The sequence below is a fragment of the Phalacrocorax aristotelis genome, chromosome 20 (assembly GCF_949628215.1).
Source record: "Phalacrocorax aristotelis chromosome 20, bGulAri2.1, whole genome shotgun sequence".
In the NCBI taxonomy this organism is placed as follows: domain Eukaryota; kingdom Metazoa; phylum Chordata; class Aves; order Suliformes; family Phalacrocoracidae; genus Phalacrocorax; species Phalacrocorax aristotelis.
The window spans coordinates 7,157,370-7,184,880 of record NC_134295.1 but is presented as its reverse complement, the minus strand read 5'-3'; the positions used below and the strand labels follow the sequence as shown (position 1 = coordinate 7,184,880).

General features: G+C 55.2%; 1 protein-coding gene across 2 annotated transcripts; it reads right to left on the bottom strand.

Moving 5' to 3' along the window:
- Window positions 1–248: 248 nt before the first annotated feature.
- TFAP2E (transcription factor AP-2 epsilon) lies at window positions 249–27,062 on the bottom strand. 2 transcript variants are annotated; one of them, XM_075114809.1, is made up of 8 exons: window positions 26,944–27,062; window positions 26,398–26,844; window positions 26,035–26,086; window positions 10,942–11,160; window positions 8,043–8,271; window positions 7,637–7,755; window positions 4,805–4,946; window positions 249–4,389 (listed from the first exon to the last, which is right to left on the bottom strand). In XM_075114809.1, the coding sequence occupies exons 1-8, from the start codon at window positions 26,968–26,970 to the stop codon at window positions 4,101–4,103; spliced, it is 1,524 nt and encodes a 507-aa protein (XP_074970910.1). In that variant the 5' UTR covers window positions 26,971–27,062; the 3' UTR covers window positions 249–4,100. The 2 variants fall into 2 exon arrangements, with proteins under 2 accessions (XP_074970910.1, XP_074970911.1); XM_075114810.1 differs by lacking the exon at window positions 10,942–11,160.
- Between the last annotated feature and the right edge of the window lie 449 nt (window positions 27,063–27,511).

Here is a 27,511-nt window from a genome sequence, read left to right as displayed (position 1 = left end):
TTGCACTAAGAGGAAGAACTTCCTTGGCTCGCTGGTGGTGTGGCTCCTTGGATTCTGCATGTAAAGTTTGGAATTTAATGGACTCTCTCATATATGAAAGAATGCATTAACTACAGGTCAGCAAAGTCTGTTTATTGTGTTGTTTCACTACGGAGAGCTATTATTACCCTGTTGCTTTTAAGGTAGCCTGCTTAAAGGTAATTATTTAGTCTCTCTAAAGCCATGCAGAATGCCAACACAACCTCTGCTTGTTTACGTTAATGATACAGGATAGAGTCACAGTTCGATGTTAACCTCAGTTTACCCTTGGGATAGCTGACTGTTAGGGAATGAAGAGCTTCTGTTAATGTTCTTTTTCTTTTTCACTTGTCAAGGATTGTCATGTGGTTTCCCTGGACTTGTCATTCATTCAAAATTAATTCAAAAGAGATTTTTTTTTTCCCCAATTCCCCTTTAGGATTGAAATTCCAGAGTGTTCTATAACAAGCGTAGAAACCATGAGCCTGAATCTATTTTTACTCTTTGACACAGTCCCATGTATTTTCCCACGATAATATTTGTAATCAGTGTGGGAATTTATATCAGGGTTGAGCCATGAGCTGTGTAAAATGCCTTTTTTCCTCTTAGGATGGAAAAGCAAAGAACACATCAGGGGATGGCCTTGTTTGACAGTGAGCCAGAGGGGGACTCCAGTACTAGCTCATTACAAACAATAATTGGCCTGGTACAGCCTCTGCAAGCCGTGCTCTTCTCGGGAATCTCTGGGCCTGCAGAAATGAAGGTGTCCAAAATTTTGGGAAGTCTGAAGGCTTTTAGAAATTTGATCCTACATGACATGTCTGTCATCAGTCTTAAGCATCTATGGCAGAATCAACAAGTGAATCCAAATCGTCAAACTTCCTCCCAATTAGAAGTTAATTGGTGGCATCCTGGCCTTTCAGGCACCAGACTGTTCCTCATAAGACATTCAGAAGCCTTGCAGTTACCCAAAGAGGAAAATGAGGCAGGAGGTATTTTTCTACCCCATGGACGTGGCATGTAATTACGGCAGGCAGGTCCTGGTTCTTCATCTGTATTGCTCATTGCTGCTGTGTCTAAGAATTCCTTGATATTCAAGAGTGCCCTAACCAAGTCAGGTTTTCATAACATGATTACATTATGAAATTATATTTCACGCCTGTATATTATAGTGTGCACATACTTTCATCATGTATCGGAGCGTAGTCCGCTCTTCTCTGATTCCATGCACCAGAGGATGTCTCAAATTGAATTATTTCAGGAGAGTTATCCTGAATAACTCCACGTAGGGAAACCTGTATTGTAGCACAAAAGCACCTTACTCTCCTTTATCATAATCCATTTTAAACATGAATTATGCTGATGCAGAACAGGGCACTCCTATTTTGGAATAATTTTAAATAGGAATAGGTTTTTTGCTTTTGGCTCACACACTGCATTATCCAAAATAGCTTTGAAGTGCAAACAAGCCTCTACCGTGTCTCTAGTATTTCCATTCTCCTCTGTGGTTGTTCACTGGCTCTTCCTTTGGGAAGGTCCAGAGCAAAACCAGACCTGCAAAACCAGAGCCCGTCATTTAGGTCTCTGCTTTCACAGACTTCATTCCAAGGGACACTTCCAATCCGATTCCCAATTTAAATGCATCCCTAAGCTTTTGAAGGGAGTATTTAGATGCAAGTTTCTGACTCTGAGCCATTCCCACAATTTATATTAGTACATAAAATGTTTCCTTTCACACTTTTCTGAAAGGGAGAAGGGCTTGTATTTCTAACCTCCTGTGGTGCCTTTTGGGACAGTTTATTCTGCAACCTCCAGACAAAATGGATAGGTACAACTCTGAGACGGGTCCAACGTAACGAGTGCTGTAATGACTCAGACCCGTGTCCGCCTGCCTGGTCTCTAGCCGTGATGAGCAGTGGATGTGTAGGGAAGGCTGCAAACACGCTCCGTAAAATCATCCCTCTTCCATTGTGTCAAAAGCCATTTACACGTCCGCTCCCACGAAATGCCACTGCTTCTTACTTGTCTTCTGGTCATTTATTTAAACCTGCCTCACTTCATTTGGTGTCCTGCCTCTAGTTTTAGTGTCACCGTTCCCTGTTTGTATTCTTTTATACCATTGTTTTCCACGCCCCTCATACCCTGCTCGTGTCCTTTACAGGCGGTGCAGCTCTAATCCCTTGGTCTGTCCTCGCACAGAAGTCAGTTCCCTCCTGAGATCTCCCTGCTTTTCTCCATGGCTTTACCAGTTGGGCTGGCCAGATCTGCAAGTGGCATTCAGCATAGAGGAATACCATGCGAGCACACGTATGCCGTGCAGTATAATCTGTTTTCTGGTTTGTTAATCCCTTTTTAACAGTTCCTGTCTTTTTGTTTGTATTTCCAACCTCCCGTGAGTACGAGGTGGTTGTTTTCAGTCCTATCTGTAATAATGCCACAAACATAGCAGCCAATTTAGAGCGCTTCATTGCATATAGATCAGTAGGGTTATTTTATCTGCGAATTTATCGCTCATTTTCTTGATACCATGAGGTCCTCTGCAGCTCTTCACAGACAGGTTTAGATTTGACTATCCTGAGTAGTTCTGAAACATCTGCAAACACATCATTTCACTATTCATCTCCAGCATCACCGGAGGCGCCGGCCGGCTCGGCTGCGATGGCTTGTGGCATCAGGGCATTAACGCCAGCTCCTGCCGTTCTCTGAACTCTCTCTTTGTGACTGCACAGATCAGTCAAACGTCAGCCGTGAAACTGGAGGATATTGTTTCTTAAAACTATAAAATATCTCAAGATACAACCACGGAGGCGGAAGGATCCCTGTTCACAAAGACGATGGAGGTGCTTTCTTCAAATAAAAAGAGGTTTATTAAGATAATGAGAACGACATTGTGGTGTGGGTGTTGTACATCTATTGCAGCATTAAGAGAAACAACAGCAAGTACAAAATCCTGCAGAACTTCTACAGTCATTATCGTCACAGCCTATCTTGTCCATGCTACAGTTTTGTGTATCCAAAACTTCATTCCCATTTCTAATGGCAGGAAATCCAGAGACTTTGATCTTTCAAAAAAAAAAAACAAAACCAAAAACAAAAAAGGCAAAACAAACAAACAAAAAAACCCCCTCAATTTGATATAAATAACTTGCACTGGACATCTTAAAACTTTCAGATTTTAATTACACATAAATAAATATATACAGATTTAGAACAGTTCGGTTTGGCCTGGTTCAAGTTCTGCTCCTTGTGCTTTATTATTATTAATTTTAGAAGCTTGTGTGCTGTTATCTGTAGGTTGTGGAGTTTTAATTAGTCCTGGGTTTAACTTAATCTGCTTTATCCCCAGCTGTGACCAGAGTAGTCGGGAAGGCTCTCCTGGATGGGTTCCTGCGCTGGGAACCATCAGGTGTGCGGTTTGTTCCTCCCCTCGTGGTGCGGCTCAGGGATCCTCCGCCCCAGGGAAAATCCACACTGAGTCTCAGTTTGAAAACTGTAAACGAAGTCTGAAACTGCTTTAAATTCAAAGCAGTTCTGCTGGCAATTTTCTCATGGCCTGGCTTTAGGACTGGGCTGTTGGTGGGGAAATAGGAAGGGTTCGTGTGTGTTTGCCTGTCAAAACCAGCTGATAAATCCAGGTACAGCCAACGATCCAACTCCCTGCCCTCTGCTGCTCGTGCCTCTGGTTCTTGCCTTGAAGAGGCTTTTGCTCTTTCTTCTCAGTTTTTCAGTTGGAACAAAGTCCTGGAGCATGTCAGGATTTCACTATGGGTTTTTAAAAAAAAAAACAACAAAACAAAATTGCACATGACTTGGCTTCCTGCATCCACGATTTAAAAAAAAAAAAAAAAAGACAAAACCCAAAAGCCATCAACCTGTCTTATTTTCTCAATCTCGCTACGTCCATTAGAGCTGTTTTCTTCTTAAATTCTTTTTTTGCCTTTGCTTTACGAGTTTCATCCCGAGTTCAAATGTAGCAGTTCAGAAAATGGTGCGCTGGGTCATCTTTGCCCCCCCAGTGCTGTCAAGCCTTCCTATGACAACTAGGGAAGGCTCTCACTGGGGTGAGGAAGGGAGGCAGCACGTTATTTCCGATGCTTCACTTCCTTTTCTGACGCTTTGGAGTCTCCGGCCGTGTGCCCATTCCCTGTGCTGTTCATGAACATTTTATCCAGCCCCTTAAGGGACTCCACCAGGTAGTTCTGGAAGGCCGTGAGCGCCGCGCAGATGGCCGGGCCCCCAAAGCCGTGGGTTATCAAGCTGAAATGAGTCAAACAGCTCTGGACACCGGGCTCTAAGATGAGTGAGGGGCGGCTGTTCCCCAGCGGCGAGCGGTCCTGGGCTATCAAGTCTGCAAACTCTTTACAAATTTGCCTGAAAGAGAGAGGTTTGTGTTACTATAAATGCCGTTGGAAAGCTGCAGGGACGTAGGTGTGTTTGAGGTCTCTTTTTCCTGTTCCCTGCCTGAGCAGCCGCCTCCCCTCCAGGAGTTTTCAGCCCCAGCCTGGGGAAAGCCCCTGCATCCAGAGTTGGAGCTGGGACAGCTGCTGCTTCGAAGGGGCGCGTGTGGCAGAGCCGACACGTTCCCTGGGGTTAGGTTAACCTCTCCGGTGTAGGAGCAAGCCCTTAAATCCATGCAACCTATTCCTCTTGCTGCACATTGTTCAGATCTGTGTGCAGTGTATGAGACCATCCCTTCCCAAGAGAAGAATAAGCTTTCAGGGCCAACGCTGCCTTTGCAGGCTGCGGGTACCTAGCGCAGCCGTGGCTCGTAGCCGCCTGTACTCACTTGGTAGCCAGCAGCATGTTTTTCCTGGTGTGGAGCTCCGTGGGGTCAGAGTGCTGTCGGCACAGGTACTCTGCCGCCGCCTTGGCTGGGAACTCTGTTTCGCACACGTACCCAAAATCCCGAGCCAGGTGAACAGCTTCACCTACGAGCAGGACAGATCAACGAGCTGTGTCAACGCCTGTGTGAAAGGGGGGCACTTTCGGTAGCAACCTCAGCCGTCTCACTGATGTGGCTTATTTCTGCTGGGACTGGAGCGCTTTCCTTCCTCAGCCGCCACCCAAGAGCTCTCTGGGTGACAGAGGCGCTTCTCACTTGGACGCTTCCCTTGCCACATCTTTCTCTCCCTACTTCTTCCAAAATTCCCTGCTTGGCCTCTCCACATTGAGCAGAGATTTAAACAGGGGCTGGAGGGTGGAAAAGCGAGCTCAGCCCCGTCACTGCTAGACAGAATGGGGATGTGAGAAACAGGCAGAAGGAAAGGGTTTACATCCTCCCGCAGTGAGCAGGGGCCCTCGGGCTGGACGCGCGGGCAGCGTATCCATCACCCCGTGGAAATGCCCACCCATTGATGGAATTGATCTATCTCCAGGCGTCCCCGTGGAAATAATCAGAGCTGATGGCAATTGATCATGCCCAACACCCGAAATCCTGGTCGGGCAGGCAGAGCTAATTTGACTCGCCTCCCCCGCTGCTCATACATATTAGGCCATCCATCCTAATAGCATTAACCTAGATCCCATCACAGCCTCCCCAGCTCCCGGAGCTCAGTCTGTGAAGCCATGTAATGGGGAAAGTGTCTGTGCCTCCCGTATAACGATACTACTTTCCTCTTTATCTCCTCCTCCAAAAGCAAATAAAGTAAGCCTAGAGAATTGGAACCGCAGTTGTTTGTATGTTAAAAAAATGATCAGAAAAACAGCTGCTGAAAAACAGTTATTATGACAATAAAAAAGGGCTGTGCGACCTCACGGTGAGACCCAAGGCTGGAGCCAGGGTTTATTCCCTCTGTGAGTGTGTGCGAGCGGCTACACCGCTGAATGTTTGAGAGGCAGTTTGGGTGCTGGCTTAGAGAGGTTTCAGCAGAGGGAACAAAGTGGTCCAGCTTTTTGAAAGTGGTGTTAAAGCCACACCGAGTCAGAGCCCACGGCAGGAGAGGCTCGTGGGGCAGGAGACCACAGCAGCCTGTCGGAATGCACACCTCCTTCTGAGAGCTTAAGGACGTTTCTGAAGTTGAAATACAGCCCTACTGCTCCCCTGGGTCCATGCTGGAGCGACTCCCATGGAGCAGGTGCCCAAGAGAGGGCGAGTGCTCGGTGCACATGGCAAGGGCTCCCAAAGGAAGCTGCGTTTCTACCTGCAGCCCTTGTAGTGCTCTCTGGGTTCCCCGGTGCCAATTCTCCCCCCTCTCTACGAATGGCTGTGGGTCAGTGTCAGAAGAAGTACAACATTAGCACTCAAAAAACCACTCAGTGGTTTTTTTTTTAAATGAACAGACATCGGGAGGGCAGAGAGGAGAAAGCAAATTAAACCAAGACACCAAACGTCCAAGAAAGAGGGTGCCTGGGGCACAGGGGCACAAGCCAGTTTCTGCGTGCTGAGTAATGACAATGCAATAGCACCTTCCTCTGGGTGAAACGTCTCCCAGTACCATAACACTTACGTGCAGGAGGAAATTATATCCATCAAGCACACATGGCACCACTGTTTTATTTACTATGAGCTGGTAAGCAGTAACCAAAACATCAGCAGCCACCTGAAATCAAAATGTACGTTTCTTCCTTTCTTTCTCTCATTCTTTCCTTTCTTTTCTTTTAATGGAAATCAGCCTTTCATTCAGCACGAACCAACTGCCCTCAGTAACAACCTCCGCCTAATGAAGCGGGTCATTTAATTTGCTGGCAACAATGGAGATGATTTTCTATTCAGAAACTGCAGGCAGCTGCCTCCAACACGCTGGGCACAAACACAATGGATTCCAAAGCTCGAAGGGAGTCGGAGCTGTCACTGCATTTGTTTGCATCCCGTGTCCTTTTCTCCAAAGATGTGAAGGCGACATCATCATTTCCATAGTGCAAAAAGTAGGAGGGGAGCAAATAAACAAGCGGCTTTAGGCAGGGGCACCTCACACGTCAGGGCAGGTCGCACGCTGCCTGCCAAGGCTGTGCTGCCCGCAGCACGTTTTCCATAGCTCAGCCCTTAATGCCACGCTCCGAGGGCTGCTGCTACAAACTCTGCCTCCACCTGCAAGGCCTCAGAGCTGCGCGGCACCTCCTCGAGTTCCCGCTTGTCCCCTGCTTCCCGGGGGGGGAGGGCAGGACTCGGATACGGGGCATCTCCTTCTTACGGGAGACAGGACACGGACCCGAGTGCGGTGACGGAGCCTCGACAGAACAGGTCGATGCTGTGCAAGGGCGGCAGCACCTGAGTTGTGCCCTAAGTGGACGCCCAGTGCTACCAGACAGCTGCTAAATTCTTGGCAGCTTTATTCAAGCTTTTTTTGTATTTGGTTTCTGTGGACCTGACCGAGCACTATTAGAACTAGTTCACAGAAGTGAACGGTAGACTTGGATATTGCCAAAAGGAAGCTCGCAGCCCCGTTCAGGCTGTGGATGCCTTTTCCCCATGGGCTATGACTGGTCCAACAGAAATGTCTGAGCTTCAGAAGGCAGACGTGCTTGAATCAGCACGGAGCCTTACACGGGGATATTTCCAGTCTCGGTGGTGACTGCTGCATACTTTGTTTTAAATGTTCTCATTTGTGGAAAGCTGCAAATGAAAGGTATTGAAGTTTCGGCACTCCCATCCTCCGCGGGAGTGGGGAGCAACTCTTACCTTCCACGAGGGACGTCAGCAGGGTGACGTTGGCAGCTTTGCGCCTTCCTGCAGGTAGATTTAGTCCAATTTTCTCTAACCTTTCCCTTAAACACCGACCCCCGTTTTTTGATTTTGCTCTGAAAAGAGAAAAAAAGGAGGGGAAAAAAATTATAATGTAGTTATAATGTTAAAATAACTATAACTAATTCTAACTTAAGATTTTAGGTTAGAAAGGAAAGAAGAAAAAGACACAGAAATGCTGTCCCCCAATATATCACACCCCAGTAATTTCTCGTCTCTGTTAATCTGAGAGGTAAGAGCTGGTGCTGGACGCAAAGCTTGCTTCGGCATCACCCCCTGCATTTCAGCGCGCGGCGCAGCCCTGCGTCCTTGGGCTGTCCCAGGGCTCTCAGGAGCAGCTTACCTGCGGAGGACTCCGCCGAGGAGAGAGGCGTTGAGACACTCGGGGGGTGAGAGCCTTCTCTGCACCTCCCCGACGGTCACCTTGTACTTGGAGGTGGAGCTGAGAAGAGAGAGGCGGCCAGGCACGGAGCAGAAGACCTCGTTGGGATTCGTCACCCCTCCGATCAGGCCATCTTTGTTCATTGACAGGGTGGAAATGGTGGTGCCATTGGCCTTCGAGGGGATGGGCACTGGGAGACGAGAAAGGGAGAGAGGAGACCGTGGCTGAGAGACTCCAGAGCCAGGGAAGCCGCTCGGTGACTCTCCTGGCAGCTCTCTAGCCCCCAGCACCCATGCACTGCCATCAGCAGATGTCAGCATGGCTGGCTGGGATATCACAGGGCCCTATTTTCCTCAATAAATAAGAGAGGTGGGGTGATGAAACTAAAGTAAATAAAGAAAAAAAAAATGGAAGAAGCCTGGACTCTGCTCTCGCCTGCTTTCCCACGCCTCCCAGCTCTACTGTAATTAAACCCAAGGTTTTGGGCTGGTCTCCTGGAAGGCTGAGGACTGTCCGCAGCATCGCTGTCTGGACCTGTGACCAGCTTCCCCTCCCTGTCTCCTCTGGGCACTCCGGGGAGGTGGGGTGGCGGGGCGAAGCGCTGGCTCATCGCGCTGGCCTGGGCGCCGCTCCTCTCCCGGCGCTGGGACGGGATCGCGGCTGCAGCCCGGCTCTGCACAGGCACACAGGGCTGCGTCCCACCCGGCAGGGTCAGCAGGGCTGAGCCACGACCTTCACACCCGGCGTGAAACCCGGGAGGTGCTGAGATGGCCAAGAGCCGCCTTTGCCAGTATGAGCCAACAGGAACCAGTGGAAAGGGTTTCTTTGACTTCAGCTTTGGGATTGGCCCCACAACACACCACAGCCCTAAACTTTCATCATCCCTGGCTTAAAGGAAGCTTGAGAAGATCCAACCCAGTTAATCCAGCACAGATTTCTTTTTACTTAATGGGCAAAAGTCAGTTAACCCAGGTTAGGCAGGCAGTGGTGACTGCAGCGCCACATCGGGCCCGTGGCATCACACCAGGGTGAAATGGGCACGGTTTTCCCATACGCCATTCCAGCAGGAAACGTTCTTAGACGCAATAAAATTTTATAGGTTAAAACTGTGGCTGAAACTTGTGCCAAATCTCTTCGGCTTTAATGTTCTGAAATTAATAACCAATTTAACTCTGGAAAAAAAGCAGGTTTTGAAAGAATCCAAAGAGGACTGCAAGCGCCACCGCTCCAGATCATTTCAGCCCTGGCGTTCTTTGCGGTTCCTCGGTAAAGGCTGTTCCACAATGCACATTCAGATGGTTCCTGCAGGTAACGCAGCAGCAAATACCAGGGCGAGATGCAGGTTTTATAAAGGAAATACACATGCCCAAAATGAAACAGAAAACCCGAAAATTAATTGGGGAGGGTACGTAGACTGGACCTATTGGGGGCGCTTACAATCAGCATATTGTAAATACGGCTCGACAACTTGTTAGCGTGGTAATAAAAGAGTAGCACATGTTACATAAAAATGGCTAATGTTTTAAGGCTAAAAGATGAATGGAAAGGAGCTAAGGCACATTAAGTTTCCTCTCAGCATGAAACTTGGGCAAAGTCGGGACTGAAGGGCAAGATGCACTGGTGCCCTGCTGGAGCCGGCCACTGCGGCGCTGGCGTTTGCCACGACTGTGGCTGGGTGAGGGATGTTCCGGGAAGAACAAATACGGGAACACCACCGTGCGACGTAGGAAACCTATTTCCAGGAAGCAGCAACTTCAAAGCTTTCTTCCACAGTCCCAGAACAGGTTATATTTGTCTCTAGGGGACACCCTTAAAATAAAAAGAGCATGTTCTACAAATATCCACTGCCAAGGCATGTGTCACTTCAGGTCCAGGTACCCAGCGGACGTGGGTTCTGCTGCAGCAAGGCCACCCCCAAACCAGACAGCCCTGGAGAGCTGGTGTTGCTTGTAGTGTCAAACACTTTGTCTGTCCATGAAGACGTCTGCATAATTTATATACTTGCGTATCTGTGCATGCCTGAAATCACGCGGTGGGGTGCATGCAAGCCGCATGCGTGGCCGGGGACCTGCATACGCACAAGGGACTGAACGGCCATGCAGGAGAGAGGGGAATCATGCCTCACCACACATGTCCATGAAACGTGGCACCTGGGGAGGAGGCAAACCCAGCTGGCGCCAGTGTGAGTTAACACTGGAGCCCATGGAAAACCGGGCTGGAGGTTGGTCCGATGCAGCTCTGGCGTGCTTGCGAGTCACTCCCCGCGCACCGGCAGCGTGCGGGGATGGGCAGGGCAGGGCGGTGGGAAGGCACGGATGGATGCCGATGCACAGTAGGGTGACAACATAGAGACACCACGACACTTTTGGAACATGTACTGGCATTTTTAGGAATGATGTTACTGTCAGAAACAAATCCCCTGGAGAGCCGCAACCCAGAGCCTACTGCTGCAAAGGTTAATGCCCAGAGCGGGAAGGTGAGCCCTGCTCCGTGCCACAGGCAAACCGTGCCGGCACCGGGCACCCGTCACACAACATGAATATTGGCATTGCTCTTCTGCCTCGAGGCTTCGGCCGAGGCCAGAGCCCCGCCACATTCGGCACGTGCATGCGTGGGGCAGGGCCGCCCGTGTCGCAGGGGGCTTGCACCCTCAGCAGCGGGGCACACAGGGTGCGAAGGGAGGAACAGAAAGGGTGGCTGGCCCAGCATCACGCAGAGGTTAGCAGCAGCGCTGGAAACTGAGCCGGTCTCTTGAGTCCTGTAACAGTGCTTCATCCATTAGACAATGTTGCCTCAATACAACAAGAATAAACATAGCCACATTTGCCATTAATTATTAATTATTGTTATTTGGCCTCACCTGCTGCTGTTTGCCTGGTCTGATCTGCAGCTTGTTTGCCCATAAACATGCTGCAGGAGGGAGACAAGCTACCATTAAAGCCTGACAGCTTTGTTTCCTTGGCTTTTGGGGAACCAAAATTGTCTCTTGTCATCTGAGTAAACCAAAAGTCCCCCTCGATCTTCAGTTGCTGCTTTCCTGTTCCCGCAAGCAGCAGGTGATCGGAGCACCTGAGCCAGCCTGCAGACAAGAAGGAAGCATGAGACCGTTGCGGGTCGGCACGGCGCACAGCCGCCAGCCCAACGCCCCGGCGCACGAGCACGCCGACCCCCTGCGTCCGCTGCCGCCGCGGGCAGGAGCCGCCGGACCCTTCCAAACCAAGGCGGGTGCATGCAGGCGCCTGGCCCCGCTGGGAAGCGCTACATGCTGCTTCGCACAGCCTTGTGTCGAGGGCTCCTCCGAGCTACGGGGCAGAGAAATAAACCGCTGGAGCAGAGACGGGGTTTTCACGACAAGGTTTCTGGGCGCCAGGCGCTGAATAGCCACGACACAAGTGGGAGGCGCTCGGTGCCATCGTGCCCACGCGGAGGAGCAGCTGGGCAAGGCACGGACCTGAGCCCCACGCAGAGCTTTGCAGCTGGGAACCGAAATGTCACGGCAGGTCACTGCACCGGTTGCCCCTTCTGGGGTTTCCTGGGTTGGGCCATGGGACATACCATGGCACAGGGGCAGGACATCACCTTTCCCTCAGTGAGCGGCTCTAGCCCTGCCCGTCCCCATGGCAGGGACATGGGCAGGCTCAGCTCCCACTCGCAGCCGTGGAGGACAGGGTTTGCACCAGAAACACGCCCCAGGGATGCTCGTTCATACAGTGAGGGGCCGACGCGTTACACAGGCTGACAAGGAAAGGGTTAGACGCTGGTGCCCAAACGGCTGGTGGCCAGGTGCTTGGCCCCCTCCCTCCGGGTCCTGCCGGATGAGTGGGACAGGGCTCTGCTGGGGTCACCCCACCCCAGGGGTCTATAAAGGGCAGGACAGAAGCTGTATTCCCCTCTGCAGGGCTGTGTTTGGATTGATTCAGTCAAGGGAAGGGGACATCAGCCTTCTAGTGACTGCTCAGAATCCTTTTGGTGAGCATGAGGTCTTTTTCTCCTCTTGTGTCAGTCTTTGCCATCTGTTCTTATTATTATTATTTCCTAATTATTTCTTAATTAGGCCCATGTGAGCTCTGCAAGCTGTGTGATAGATGGGTGAGTGGAGGGGGAGCTGGGAGCCTGCAGCAGCGCTGGGGAAAGGCTGCTCCCAAAAGCCGGGAGCTGCAGCCAGACCCACGAGGGCTGGTGCCTCTGATCAGGAGCCTCGTGGCAAAGACACAGCTGAATCCAGGGGAGCAAGAGGGTGAACGTCCCTGCTGTGCTACTGGCAGGCTTGTTCTCAAGCACGAAACGCTGTAAGTTCCAGGGGGCTCTTGAGAAAAGGAGCTGCCAAGTGGGTTAGTGTCACCCGGAGGGCTGGGGGTGGTGGAAGAGAGACCGAAGCCCTGGGCATGGTCCTGGCAGGGTGAGCTACTGGGGAGAACGTAGATGTGTCTACATGGAGGAAAGGGGAAACCAAAAAATCTTAGTCTGCCCTCTGAAACCCCTTGCTTATTGAGGCTTGGTTGCTACGCTGTGTCCCCTTGAAATTTGTTTGCTCTTCCCTTTAGCTGCCAGGCTCCCCTGGGAGCTTTTTTTCCCCCCGTGGAAGAGCTGCTTAGTTCAGATTCATCCTGCTACTTCTAATTCAGCAAATCCAGAAGGCCCTGACTGGTGTTGCTGATACTCAGCTCCACACACAGAGGTGAGCTCGGCTGCGGGTTTCACAAACTAAAGCCCCGGTGAAGCGTTTTGACCTGGTGAGCCCCCAGTCCTGGGGATGCCGCGGCGGGGCTGGGGGGCGGCGGGGCTGCGCAGCGCATGGGCCACAGTGATCTGATTTGAAAGGGAAAACTGATTTTGAAATAAGGTTATGCTGACGGACCTCAAAGAGCTTCACACTTTGCTAATCCCCAGCCCAGTGCTGGTACAGGACCAGCCACTTAAGTCATAAACTCACCCCCAGTGCCTGTGTGAGCTGGCTCATTATTGGTGCTGGGGAAAATTGAGGCACAGAACAGGTTAAATGATTTACAAAAGATCAGGTGTATGAGCACGATCTGAACGCATGCGCTTCTGGTCTGTGGGAATGCTTTTCGAAGCAATCCGTGCCTATTGCCCAAGTGTTAGGAAGTGCTGTATAGAAAACGGATTAAGTACAGCCTCTGATTTAATAACTCCAGACTTTCCAGACCTGCACTGTCTTTTCTGTGATGCCCTTCTATTTTGAAGTTGGCTGCTGAGAATGGTAGCGTGGCAGTAACAGTTGTATCACGTCTTGCTGAACGTGGGAAGGGAAACGATCCTCATTTCTTCTGTATCCCGTCACAGGAAGCGTTTCCATGAGGCTCAGCATCTCCCCGCTGCCTTTAACGTTGCAAGGCAGGTGCCACCTCGCGTGTGCATCGAGCGGCAGCGCAGGGTGACGCAAACTCCCACGCGAGTTGCCTGCCCCGGTGCTGCGCAGCAGGTACGCACGGCTTCGTCTTCCCTTGTGCTCTCCCAGCAGAGACGCCGTTTTTGTGCTGAGCAGGATCCAGTTTGTCTTTTAAACATACCTTGGGTGTAACTATCAGATGATGAAACTCGTGCAACTCCATTTGCTGTGGCATGAAAACCCCTGATTCAGAGCGAGCCGTTTCAGAACAGTTCCTGGTTTCCAAGAAGACCAAGGGCTTCATCCCTTGACTTTCCTGAGCTGGAGAGCACCCTGCCTGCGTGCGGTTGTCTCCCCATGTCCTGCACAGCCTGGAGGGAGCGGTGAACTCGCAGGCTGGGACGGCTGCAGCAAATGTTGTTTTGTGACACTGGGCAGGTCACCTCCCCAGTTTGGGCTTGACTGTCTCCAGCAACGAAATGGAGGTAGTAATATCTGCCTGGGAGGGATGCCGTGATACCCAATTAGAACTCGCCAAGTGATCCCTGGATGAAAGATTTCTCCAGGTGAGAAGTCCCTGGGTGGTAAGTGTATCCAGAAGGATTTGGTCCAGTGCCTAAGAACGGGGCGTGATGATGCTCCTTGGAGAGGCCATCCCCGTGAACGTGAGGTCCTGACACCTCCAGCGATGCTGCAGGTGTGATGGGTGCCACAGCCTCATTTCTGTGAGGGCTTTTCAGGAGATACCTGGCAGCAGGGTGAAAGAGCAGAAACGCCACCCAACTCCAGTTGTGAATCTAGTGGATGGCGTAAGGAGCCTCGTGCCTTTGAGGTGTCCCAAAATAAAGCATAGTTCCCAACACTTTTGTTCTGGTTTGCAGAGGTGGATCCCTCGGCTTTTAAGTTCCAGGTACAAAGAAGGAGCAAAAGAAACCCATTCTTCAGAGGCTTTTACCCAGGGAGCTAGAGAGCCTTGGAGAATTTCCTCCTTTTCCCCGATGAGTTCCAGCACGGACCGATCCCAAGCCTCTGCTGCTTCATCATCCCTCTCCCGTGTGGTCTGGGGTGTCGATGCTCCGTCCCCGAGCTCCTGCGCTCCCTCTCCTTCCTCATCTGTGTTCACAAACATTTGTGTCTGAAATTACCACTATGATTCCTGGAAGCAGCCGCTTTTCCATGTAAATATTCAGCGCAGAAGGTGCATCTGCAGCCCGGGCTCAGGCTGCCTGTGGGCACTGCCGGGAGCTGCGGGGTCGTAGTGCCCGTGCGCGGGGGCTGACTGCGAGCCGTCAGCTTTGGGGGTTTTTTAAGGGAAAAGAGAGTTTACCTACAAAAAGAAAAAGATTAAGTACTGATTCATTTCCATACGAGAATAGGAATGAGAATTTTGCAAGCTACCTGCTTGCAAAATGATTTGTAAGCAGGAAAGTTTGTGGTACTTGGAAACTGAATTGTTTATCATGGTGTTGCTTGTTCAGTTCCATTTCCAGCTGGAGCTGGGGGTGCTGCGAGGGGAAAAACAAGTCCAGAGGGAACATGCAAATCGCTGCTCGTCTTACAAGTCTGTTTTCTACTCTCCTTAGATACATTACAGGTAAATCCTCCTCCTCAAGCAGCGCCGAATCCCTGGATATTGGAGCTTTTGTTGCAACATCTCTTTCAAAAGTGGGAGTGTGCTACAGCTTAGATGGCATTTTAAAGAGGTATTGGTTAATCCTGTTAGGAGGCTACCTGGGACAAAGCAATCTCTCGTCTCCAGGCACAGTGCTGTCTCCAGACACCCCAAAAGCATCTCAGCCCCCGGGGCCGTGCTCAGCCACCTCGGGCATCGCTGCAGTTTGAGGACAGCCCAAGAAAAGGCTGCGGGAGGCCGACGTGGTGCTGCCCTGCAAGGGGGACGCCTGCACCACGCAGAGCTATTTTGGCCACTCTTCGCCGCAGCTGCCGAGGTTCGCTCCCGTGATACTGCAGGTCCAGTGACGACAGCCCCGAGCCCCCCCGGGCTTTGCTCCCCGCGGCAGATCGGGCGTTCCTGCGGCTCTGCCCCGCTCTGGGCAGGCAGCGGTGGGAAGCTTCGGCTGATGGATGTTTGTGCGTAGCCCCTGATGAAAGGTGCTCCAGAGAGGTGAGGGATTACTGCTGTCTTTCAGGAAGAGCTTTCGGTGAACTAATCTAACCTTCGTTTGAATGTCTCTGATGTAAATTATAAGACGGAGATACATATATAAAGAAGTATCTGCATGTGGGTGTGAGCCAGAGGCAACTGCTCCTACCATCACTTTAAAAGCCCTTTTTCACTGAGGAGGTGCTGCAGAGTTCAGCTGCTTCAATTTCCTGGTGTTTCAGCAGAGAGGTATTTATTGATGGTCCAGGGAAGGAGGTCAGTGCCATCAGCTATATTTCAAACCCGCAGTCTGTAATTATCCTTTCTTCCCAGAGGGGATTATACAGGTATTTTCTTTATCTTGAATGCACAACCTGAACCGAGCCCCCATGTCAAAGAGCCTCTCTAGGAAACTCCGTAATCGGCTCGAAGGCCTTTTCAAATGGAAGGATGGAAAGAATCTTGTTTTTATCTCTGGGCTTTCCAGATTGCTGAGTCCCGATAGGGAAATGGATCTCAGACCCTCGGAAGAGGAGAGGGAGCAGGGATACAACTCGGCAGCCTCAAACTATTCCCATGAGAAAGCTGATCAGGAGAGGTCCCATGCCTATGCAAAGCTCCCATACTTAACATTTTGTTTCCAATGCAAATCAATACATTACGTTACCGGCTAAATTTTAAGGTGCCGTGTGATATTAACTGCTTTTTTCTTTCTGTGCCTCTGTTTTACCCCGCGAAGGACCCACCATGTGTCACTGCAGGTCGCTGCTCCTGGGCAGCCTCGGGCAGGAAGGTTCAGCCTCCCCGAGACCGGCAGACGCGAGGTCTCAGTTACGGACGGTACCTTCTTAGTACGTTGTGTCTTGACAGGAATGGCCAATCAATATTATAACAAAATTTACTCAGACCTTTGCAAAAGCACCCTGTGCTCCTTCAGGACTGGGAAGGGGATTAGTAAGCAGTTTGCAATTAATAATTTCTGCTAATGCATTTCCCTGCTTTACCATTTAGGAATGACTCGGCCTCAAATGCACCGCTTGCTCAGAACATTTTGTGAATTTTTTGGAAATTGCTCACAAGCCATTTGCTGTGAGTTCCCACCCGTTTCCCTCTGTACTTCATTTTATGGATAGGGCCGTGCTGCCTGGGCAGCCTCTGACGTAGCAGCCTGAACAGTAACCTCAGGAATACCCCGCTGGAAAGCAGCAGATATCAATGATTAAAATGTCCTCCTAACGAGTGAAACCCGAGTGCTCGAACCTTCACGGAAATGAATAAAAAAGGATTTGGATTCTGCTTTTGAATGTCAAAGTGTGTTTGCAGCTATTTACTGCACGTGGGGTTTGGGGTTTGCTGCTTGTTGAAAGAGCTGCTCTGATACAGCAGTGCCCCGTCCCCTCCCCTAACGCCGCGCTCTCGCTCGTACCTTTGCGACTTCATTTGAAAAGTCAGTTTAGTGCAGTAGTTCAGATTATTTCATTCCCCCCGAATCAAAATTATTTTTTTCTGAATCTGCAACCAATCCCTTTCATATCTACGTTAGAAAAATAACTATTTTATATTCCATTCGGTTACAAACTGCTCGGGCTGTAGCTCTGCCTCTGCTTGCGTAGAATTTGTGCGTTTCATAGATGCAGACGTTGGGAGGGCAAGAAACCAAAACAGGAGGCTGGAGAGCCCCAGGATCGAAGCCAGAGGAACTGGAAACCTGCGCCGCTCCACGCTGACGCCAAGGAAAGTTCCTCACCCAGTGTCGCCCCCAGCCCGGCGGGGCTGTGCCGCACGGCAGCGAGCGCTCCCGGCTCGCGCAGCCTCCCCGGCTCTGCCCGGCAGCGCTCACCACCACAGGTTTATTCATTTAGCAGCACAAACTCCCATTACATTCTGGCAACCAGTCTACGGGATCTTTATGTGTTTAAACAGTATAATCCATTTTACAGTAACGCGCTTGAGAGGTTTTCCCTGTATTCCCTACAGAAGCGCCTGAATTTGTGTGGCTTGGATCTACATAATCTAAAAAGGGAGAACAAAGATGTGGTGTCTTTTGCGAATGGCAGCAGATCCTATGTAAGCCTCGGTAACGTTGCTATCAATTTGTTAAAATGTATTTAGATTATTGAAGGGCAAAAGACCCTTCAGCAAAGATTAGACATGAATAATAATAGAAAAATACTTCTCTTCATATAGAACTTGCTGCCAATCCGCAGAGCACGCGGGAGGATTTTGATCTGAACCTCAGACCGCGGCGATGTAAATCATCTTTCGGTTCACCTGTCGTTCCAGAGTCGCCGGCTCGCCCCGGGATCGCTCTGGGGAGAGGCACCGCTCGCCCACCACCATGGCGAAAATGGTTTTACTTTGCCTTGCTCAGAAGATGCCCTGGTTCTCTCATGCCTGGGCACTGGGGGGGACGTTGGGCAAACCAGACGTGTTGCAGCCCGGTCAGCGCCGGGTCCTGGCCAGGACGTGTGTCCCAGACCCAGCTGCCAGGGCGCACACCAGGAACCCCCACTCTGCAGTGGCCGGGACCCGCCACGGTGCCAGGGAGGAGCCCGGGGAAAGGAGCAACAACCACATCTGTCTATGGGGAAAACAACTGACCAGCCACAGAAACAACATGGGGAGAATCCAGCCAGCTGCGTGGGAGGGGGCCCATCTGCAGATGGGTGACCGTGGCGCAGCTCTTGCCGTGTCTACAGACCCTCTGATGATGTTTCTTCACTGACTGCCCCCGTCTCTTGCTAACTTGAAGCTTGTGCTTGAAGCAACCCTGAGGACCCTTGGTCAGAGCCTCTGCTCGCACCTTGCCAGCCCCAGGACTGCAGCCCTGCTTTGCCCAGCACGTGGGGCCACCTCGGGGCTCCCAGGGAGCCCTGGGGCCACGCCGTCCCCACGCAGCCACCTCCTTGCTGGGGACACTGCTCCCCAGGACCTGCCCAACCAGTCCGGAGGGAATAGGGCCTGACCCAATCCCTCGTTCCCTGGCGCCTCGGCACTGGGGTGACTGATGCCAGATAAATGCCTGAGATAGAGGGTGGGGAGTCTCGGCCCGGCTGGAATCCCAAGCACGCACCACAGATGCTGCGACGGTGTTTTTAGGCTGCAAAGGTGAACCTGCTCACAGCTCCCCTCGCCCTGCTCCAGAGCTCCTAGCTCCTGAGCTGTGGGCATGCCTTATTCTGGGATGTTGAATTGCAATGGGTAGTTTGGGCTCATTTCTAGCAATTCTTTCTCGCTTCCTTGCGCTTCTCTGCTCTCCTCCACCGAGCCACAGCACTTAACCTCTCTCCAAACCAAAGGCGATACCCAGGCACAGCAGAGCTGGGTGTGGGGTAGGGCGAGAGCTGAGCATGCAGCAGCTCCAAGCGTTATATCCACACTTGCTAATTAGTTCCTCCATTAAGAATTAAAATAAACAAATGGAAGGACAGCAAGAATGAGTAATTCCCTAGGATCACACAGGAAAGGGTGGGATGGTTTAGTGGTTAGGGTGCTAGTCTAGGACTTCAGAGAACCTTGTTTAGGCTCTTCAAATAATTAAGTCAGATTGTAAACATTTTTTTTCCTGAGATCATGTATCTTGGAATATTACTAAACAGGGAGGAATGGTCTACATTTGCCTCTGCTCTGCTGCAGATTTGGTGTGACACTGGGCTGGAGGCACATGAATGGGTCCCCGTGGGTCTGCCCGTGTCCACGCTGCTGTGGGCTGGTGCCCTGCCAGGCATGTGCCTGCTGTGTGGCACCATCTGCAAAATTAAGATCTCTGTGCCACCTCCTTCATGGGGCTGACGTGGGGATGAGCACCACGGGGTGTATGTCACCCAGCTGAGGCCGCTTCTGCTGGCCCCGCTGCCAGCCCACCACTGGACAAAGCAGTCCCCATGGGATCTGGGGCTACGGGGAGGTAACAACCCGCTGCCCAGGAGGGTGGGAGCGTGTGCTGTGCTCTTCCCCAAAAGCTTTCGTGCCTTTACACAGTTCTTCAAATTACAGAGGGAGTACCTGGGGTGATGGGCAGCCAGGGACAGCCGGCCCCTGGTGCCCCCTTCGCCCACAAGCATACATGGCTGCAGCCCTGCCTGCCCCAACAAGCAGGGTCTGCAGCGGCCAAACACTGGCCAAAACACAGTGCTGAGAAAAACAGAAATCAAGGAAGAGCCGCTCCGGAGTCAGCCCAGCGTGCCTGTGGTGCTCGCTCTGTGCTGTCCCGTGGAGAAGCCTCACCCGGGGTCCAGCTCCTGGAGGTTTGACTCACAAGCCACATGCCAAAAAGCAACCCAAGCTGGCTTTTCTGAACCTAGCCTTTAAGAAGTGCTCTTTACTTCTAACAAAGAAAAAAATTCATTTAAAAACATCTAATTAAACAGTAAGTCATGACAAGGTACATGAAACTTGGAGATAACACATGCCTGGGAGGCACCGGGGAGGTTGAGACAAAGCCCAGCGCCTTCACCGGTACCCGTGTGTGTTATCTCACATGAACACACACCTGGTTTTATCCTGGTGCAATTATAGGACATTAAAAATATAATTTTAATGGAGGAATGGTGATCTGGATGCAGTTCAGAGTAAAAACTTTCTTTTAAGTTTCTCTGTTTGATTAGTAGGTGTTCCTGCCGCGCACGCATGTGTGCACGAGGGAGAAGCGCCCGGATCGGGAGGTGTGACTGTGTTTTGATGAACGCTGTATCTTGTGGTGTGTGCGAGGGCTTGCCTAAACTTTAAAGCCTTTGTGAGCAGCGCTAAGGCAGCAAAGCCTCCAGTCAAGACCTGGCTTGTCCCAGGTGAGCCCCTTTTCCCACTCAGGCAAACTACCGCAGCAGATAAAGCGGCAGAAAGCCGGGAGGGCTCTGCCAGCAGCACCCTGCAGCTGACTGGAGTCCAAGCACCTCCGCCCACAGCCGAGGACAGTCTTATAAAAAGACATGTCTTATAAAAGACGTGTCTTCACAGCCCTGGGTGTTTTACAGGATGACCTCATTTATTACCTTGCTCGTCACAGGAAATGATGTTTATCTAATCTACCATTCTTTCAGGATTTTTTTTTCTCCTGCCACATCTGGCTTCACACGGCATTTCTTACAGCTCAATCCCTCCCCGTGCTGAAGTGAAGGAGAAATGGCACCGCTGCTGCCACGCCGGCACCCTGGTCCCACCGGCAGCCCTGCACACGAAGCCCACGGGGAGATTTTGCATCAAAACCTAGACCTCACATGCAGGGACGAGTGGATCTAAGGATCTCGGTTTTAATCTCCCTCCTCTGCTGCATTCTTTAGTAGTGACAGCTACTTCTTGCAGTATTTCTAAATGTGGGCTCAGAGCACTCTGAGGCACAGCTTTCCATCTGTCTATCCAGCATCCAGCCAAACAGGTCCACATTCCTGAGCAGAAACGCTAGCGATGCTGCTCCAGAGCAGCTGAAAAGCCTTGGATGGAAATTCAAACAAGTCACAAGCACGAAGGAGCGTGCAGCGGCCGAGCCTCGCTGTCCCAGCGCGAAGCCAGGGGAGCTCAGTCCCCACCGGCCACCTGTGCACCGTGCGTGCCTGGGTGCCAGCACGAGCCCACGCTGGCTGCACCCTGCGCCGTCTGTACCCCAGGTTGTAAAATGCCGCAGCCAAACCGCTTGCCCGCGAGTGGGGTGCGTGGGCCCCTGCGGCTCCCTCCGCTCCCGCTGCTCGCAGGGCCCTGTCTCACCCCGGCCCAACTCCGGCAGGACCCCGGGGCTGCTCCTGCACCCCAGGGTGCCTCCAGGTGCCAGGGAAAGAGGTTTGTATTTTCCTCCATAATAAAAAGGCTCTATCAGAAGGTTTCCACTGATCCTGAAAGGCCGTCAAAGCAATAAAACCCCTCCTTACTTCACGACCAAGCTGCAGGATTTTTTTGCAACCGAGTGCAATGTCATAACGCCCGATTTCATAACCAGAAAAGGGCCCTCTCCTTGCCCAGCCGAGGGAAGGGCCCACACCACGAGCAGTGCCTGAGCGGGGCTTGCTGGCTCTCCAGCCATTTGTCTGGGGGGTTTCATGTCCAGACGCGAGTAGCTGTTCTGGGCATCTAAACGCCAGGGCAGCAGGTGAACGGGGCAGAAAATGCCTGTAGCTGCTGTAGCCTAAAGCAGCCAGAGCCCTGGACTAAACTTTTTCAGAGTTAATTTTACTGGTTTCAAGTCAAATGTCTTCTTGGACTTATATGCTTATATAAATGCTTGGAAGGAAAAAAAAAGAAAAAAGGAAAAAAGAAAAAGAAAAAAGAAAAAGGAAAAAAAAACAAACCAAAATTTAAAAATCAACAACAAACAACAACAAAAAAAAGACACAGAAAACCATTTCTGAAATATTTTTGGAAAAGAGGGAGAGCGGCCAAACGTGTACACAAAAGAGATTCATAAAAGCTCTGCTGCCCTATCCAAGATTTTATCCATTTAATTCCCAAACTAAACGTATCCCCCTTTGTCACGCCAGCACGGGGGGGCTCGGCCTCCGCTCCCAGCGCGGTTCGCAGCTCCCCGCGCTCCCCGCGAAATCCCCGCTCTCCCCCGTCCCACACAGCAGCCCCGCAGCCGCCCCGGCCCCCCCGCGGCCGGTGTCCCCCGGGACCCCCGCACCACCGGCGGCTGCGCCCGGCACCGGGGGCTGCTCACGGCAATAACGGCCCGGAGCCGGTGCCGGGAGCGACGGTGAAAATTTGACTTTTGAACGGGTGTTTTGCGCCGGGATCTGCCTCCGGCCGCCCCTCACCCCCGCCCCTGCCCCCGCCCGGCGATGCGGGAGCCGCCACGGCCGGGGCTGCGGGACGGGGACCCCGGCGCCGCCCCCCGAGCCCTTGCCGGGGCGATCCCCACCCCCCCTTCCCCTCTCCCCCGGCCTCTTGCTAAATCCGAGGCCACCTGCAGCAAACGGGGCCGGGGCGCTGCGGGCCCGGGAAAACACAGCCGGGGGCTCCCGGGGCGCTGCATCCCTCGGATCGCAGCCCCGCACCTCCCCCCGTAATTATATTAATTGCTAAAATCGTTGAAGTTTGTTTAAGAAGGAAAGCGGGGGGGAGCCAAACCGCACCAGCGACACTGCGGCATCGCGCTCCGGGCGGTGCCTCCCCCCGCGCCCGCTGCTGGGCCCGTCGGCGGCGGGAGGGGCGGAACACACGGGGACCCCTGCAGTGAGAGCCCCCCACGGGACGGGTCTCGGAGCCCCCCCGGGGCCGCACAGGCGGCGGGGGCACCCCCGGGGGCTGCGGGGGCTCCCCGCCCCGCTCCTCCTACTCCTGCCGGGGTCCCCGCGCCCGGCTGGGAGGAAAAATCGCCTCCAAGGACTGGGGTTAAAAAATCGGTTTTTGGGGTTTGGGGGCAGGGGATTAATATTTTGTTGAACTGGGACAACAGTATCTCGGCAACTAATTAAGGGCAGATTTATCTGTTTTCACCCGCGCAGATTTCTATCGGGTTTCTGTCCGAAGGCCATCCCGTCAGGGATTCAAGGATTCATCATCCCCGCTGCGGTATTGGAGATCTCGGCGCGATTTAGGACAAAACCCGTGCTATTTTTTACCGTTTACATTCACTCCCCACGCAGAGAGGCGCCCCGACACCCCGCTGTCCCCCCGCACCCCACTCGCCCTCACCGCCTGCCTCGGAACCGCTCGGGATTTCTCTCCAATATTTTAATTCAGATTATTTTTCCTCCCCCCGGGCTCCGGGGCTTCGCCTCGGCCTCCCCGCTCGCCCCCGTTGTGGCTCTGGGATCAGCTCAAAGCGGGCAGAGCCGGCGAAGTAGAAACGATCCCCTATTATATATTTTTTAAAAAATAAATAAATCAGGCTGCAAAGTCATTAATTGCCCCGGTTCGGGCGGAGGGAGCTTTGCCTCTCCTGCGTCCAGGCGGGGTGAACGGCCCAGTCCTGCGGGGAACCGCACGGCATCCCCCGCCGCTCCTGGGGCTGACAGACAGACAGACCGACCGACCGACCGGGGCCTGTCCCGGTCCCCGGGGGTGACTGACCGCCCGGGCTGCGGAGGGATCGGGGACACCCCTCGCCCCGGCTACAGCTTCCATAATTCCCCGGCTTGCTTTTGACCTCAAATCGCTCGATTTTGGGGCATCGCTTCCAGGGCCCCGCAGAGAAGGGGGAGCGCGGACACCGAAGTCAGGGCGAACGGGGACCAGGGCGCCGCCGGCGCCCGGCCCGAGCCCGGGGCAGGATGCGGCCCCCGGTGCTGCCGCCGCCCGAACGGGACCGGGGGTCCCCGCGCCCCGGCTCCGCTGCAACACCCCCCCACCCCGGCGCCTCCATCCCGGCCGTGCCGCGGCTCGCGGGGTTGGTGCTGGCCGCTCTGGGGGGGCTGCGCACCGCGCGTATGTGTCCCCCCCAAAAAAACCCACACACTTTGCTTTGGCTTTATCGATTTCTCCGGCTGCTCCAGCGAACTCGGGGCTTTGAGCTCCCGAACAGAGGCGGGCCCCCCCCCGGCAGCGCATCGCCCGCCAGGCTGAGAGCTGAACCCCGTTATTCCCCCCAAATATACTTTGCATCTTTATTTCAAGGCAGGGAAAAACCAAGAGAACCAGAGCAGGAAGGGCAGGTGTCCGCAGGCACGGGGGCTGCAGCCGCCCTGCACCCCTGGACCCCGCTCTGCAGCCACGGTTATTTGGTTGTTTTCCTTTCTTTTTTGTTATTTCGAAAGAGCGATTAGAGGATCTGCACAAATCTGGCACTAAACAACAACGAATCCTCCCGACGAGAGATGAAAATTTCCAAGTAATGGCGTGGTTTTAAACAAAAAACAAAAAAAAAAAAAGAGGAGGAGAAGGGGGAAAACCGTTGCAACTTCACCCGAACTTCCCGACAAATATTCCCGGTGCGGAGGGTTTTCCGGAGGTTCCCCGAGTGCTGCCGGCACCCGCCGACCGCCGGCGCCCCGCACACCCTCCCGCAGCTCTCCGCAACCGTTTCTCCTGCAGGGATATTTAATGAAATGCCTCTCATGGGTTCTAATTAAAGCTAAAATAATTACGGTCATTAATGCTCCGCAGAAATGCCGCGTGGAATGGAGCTGCGTTCTTACAGTAACCCCTCTCGTGGAAAAGGGGGCTGTCACGCACCGTGACCGCCGCTCCCCCCGTGTAACGACCGCCACCGCCGGTGCCGGCGGGGAAGAACCGCACGATCGAGGTGTTTTTCCCGGGTTGCCGGGGTTGGGCAGCTCCCGGGGGCTCGGCTGCGGCCGGGCCGGTGCGGGACCGGGGCCGGCACCGGAGCGGCTGCAGCCCCGCACGTTGCAAACGAACGGAACCTTCCCGGTTTCAGCGGCGCTTTACCCGGGCCTGGCCCGGCCGGAGCCAGCACCCCCCCCTTCCCTGGGGCTCTCGGCATTACACCCAGCACCCCCGCACCCCGCCGGACTGCGGGCACCGGGCCTGCCCCCGTTAACCCTCCGCCGAGCCCGCACCGGAGGCTGCCGTTTCCCTTGCCCGCCTGTGTAGGAGACCGTACCACGGAGCAGCGGTTAAACGCGTCCTTTCCATTTCCATCCGTATATTATTTTTTTTCAAGTGTCGCGGGGGATCGCCCACGAGCAGCCCCCAAAATCCCCGCGTCCCCGCGCTCCTGGCGAAGTTTTTATTAGAAAAAGATTCTACGGAGCTGAGCTGTTTCTAACGACGGGGCTGTGTTCGGAAGCTGAGGGGCTGCGTGGCAGGTCGGGGAGAAACGGTGGGAAATTAGGAAAAGCGGCGGGAGACACCGGGGGCCGTGCGGGGCAGCCCCGCATCCCTGCGCCAGCCCCGGGAGGCAGCGGCCGGCCTCCCCGCCGGCCCCCGGGGCAAAGCCTCCCTTTCTGGGGCAGCACACGGGGTTGTACCGGTTGAGGCGGGGGGAGCGGCGGCGGCCCGGGGCTCTGCCGGATGCTCCCGGAACGGCGGGACGAGCAGCGCCGGTTCCCGCGGCCCCGCCACCTCCTCGGCCCCGTTGAAGGCCTCCTTTTCCCCCGATACGAGCCCCGCCGAACCGACCGGCTCCGCCCGAGGCGATGAGGAGCGGTCCCCGGCACGGGCTGCCTCCCCCGCCGCCCGCCGCGGGGCTCCGGCCCGGGGCGGCGGCGGCATCGGGAGCGCCGGGAGCTGCCGCCGAACCCCGCCGCGGCACCCCCGGGGCGTCCCACGCAAACCGCCTGCCGGCGGGGCGAGCCCCCGGGGCTCCCCGATCGCCCGGTCCGCCCGCCCGGGCCCCTCGGTCCCCGGTACCGGGAAGGTGCGGCGGCCCCGGTACCGCCCGAGGGAGCCCGGTGGGCCGGGGGCGGGCGGCCGCGCTGGCCCGCCGGGACCGGCCGCTTTCGTTTCGGCCCCGCCGGGGACAGCCGCGGGCCCTTCCCGACGGGAGGGGAGCGGCCCCGCGGGGCGGCTGTCGCAGGGGGGGACCCGACGCGGGGGAGCCCCGAGGGAGGGAGCGGGGTGCGAAGCCCGGCCCGGTGCCGCGTCCCGCGCTGCCGCCGCGTTCTTACCTTTCTTGATCACGGACTGATCGAGCAGGTTCATCCCGCTGTCGTCCACGGCCTGAAAGCATCGAAGCGAGAGCCGTCAGCCGGCGGCTCCCCGGTACCGACGGGCACCGGCCGCCCGCGGGTGGGGACAGCGCGGCCGGGGCCCGATCCACCCGCTGCCCGCGGCCACGAGGAATCGTTCGGGCACCGACGAGCCCCCGTAACGGGGCTCCCGCCCCGGTGGCCCGCCTTGACCGGGGGTACGGACGCCGCGGAGCTCGACCCGGCCCGCCCGGGACCCCCCCATCCCCGGGCCCACAGGCGGCGCGGCATCGGGCCCACCGTGCCCCCCACCCCTCCGGGCCTCCCTCCGTCCCCCGGTACCTGGATGTCCTCGAGGCCGTGGTGGCCGAGGCCGTGGAGGCCCAGCGGGCCGTCGGCGAGGCCGTGGCCGCCGTCGGGCAGCCCGTGGAGCAGGCGGGGCACGGCGGGGTACTCGCGGCGGGGGTCGAGCCCCAGGGCTCGGTGGGTCTGGGAGAGCAGCCCCGCGTCGTCCTGCCGGCCTCGCTGCGGGGGCCAGGCGGGCTGCTGGTGCTGGTGCAGCGGGCTGAGCGCCGCGTACGGGTCCCCCAGGTGCGGGTAACCGGGCTCCTGGCCCTGCGGGTAGGGCAGCGGCGGCTGCGGGTACGGCGGGGGGAAGTAGGGCGGCTGGAAGTCGGCGGCGGGCGTGTGGCAGAGCGGCGGCGCTGAGCCGTACGGAGCCTGGTTGAGCGCGGGCAGCTGCGGCAGGCGGGCCCCGGCCGGCGCCCCGGGCAGCCCCTCGGCGCGGTCCTGCGGCGGCGGAGACAGCCCCGGTGAGGCGGGCGCGGACCCCCGACCCCCCCACCCACCCCCCCCGCCCGCCCCGGCGCGGCCCCGGCCCGCACTCACCATGCCCGGGTAGCTGTGCACTAGCATCTGTGCGGGCCCGCGGCGAGCCCCGGGCGGGCCGGGCCCCGGGGGTGCCCCCGTCTCCGCCCCTCTATCCCGCCGGAGCGGCGTCTCCCATCGCCCGCCCGCTCCTCTGCGCCGGCCCCGACTCCATGCACGCCAGTTATAGCGGCGGGGGCGCGCCCGCCGCGCCGGGAGCGCGCGTCAGAAGCGCGGGGACGGGGACGCGCCGCACGCTCCCGCGGGGCCCCGACGGCTCCCGACGGCGGGGGACGGCCGGGGCCGGGGCCGGGGGGGCGAGGGGTGCCCGCCCGCCGCCCCCGGGAGCGCGGCCGGTGCCGTTTCCCGCGCCGTCGGGCGGCCCCGCTCCCGCCGCTCCCGCGTCGCACGGTGCCGCCTCCCCCCCGCCACCCCTCCCCGGTGCCACCCCCGGCTCCCCTCGCCCCGGGCCGCGCCGCCTGAGAGCCCCGCCGGGGAGCCCCGGGGGCCGGGAGAGCCCGGGGGTGCGGGCGGGCCGCGGGGCGGCGGCGATGCGCTACGGTTTGACTTTATTAGCCCGAGCGGGGAG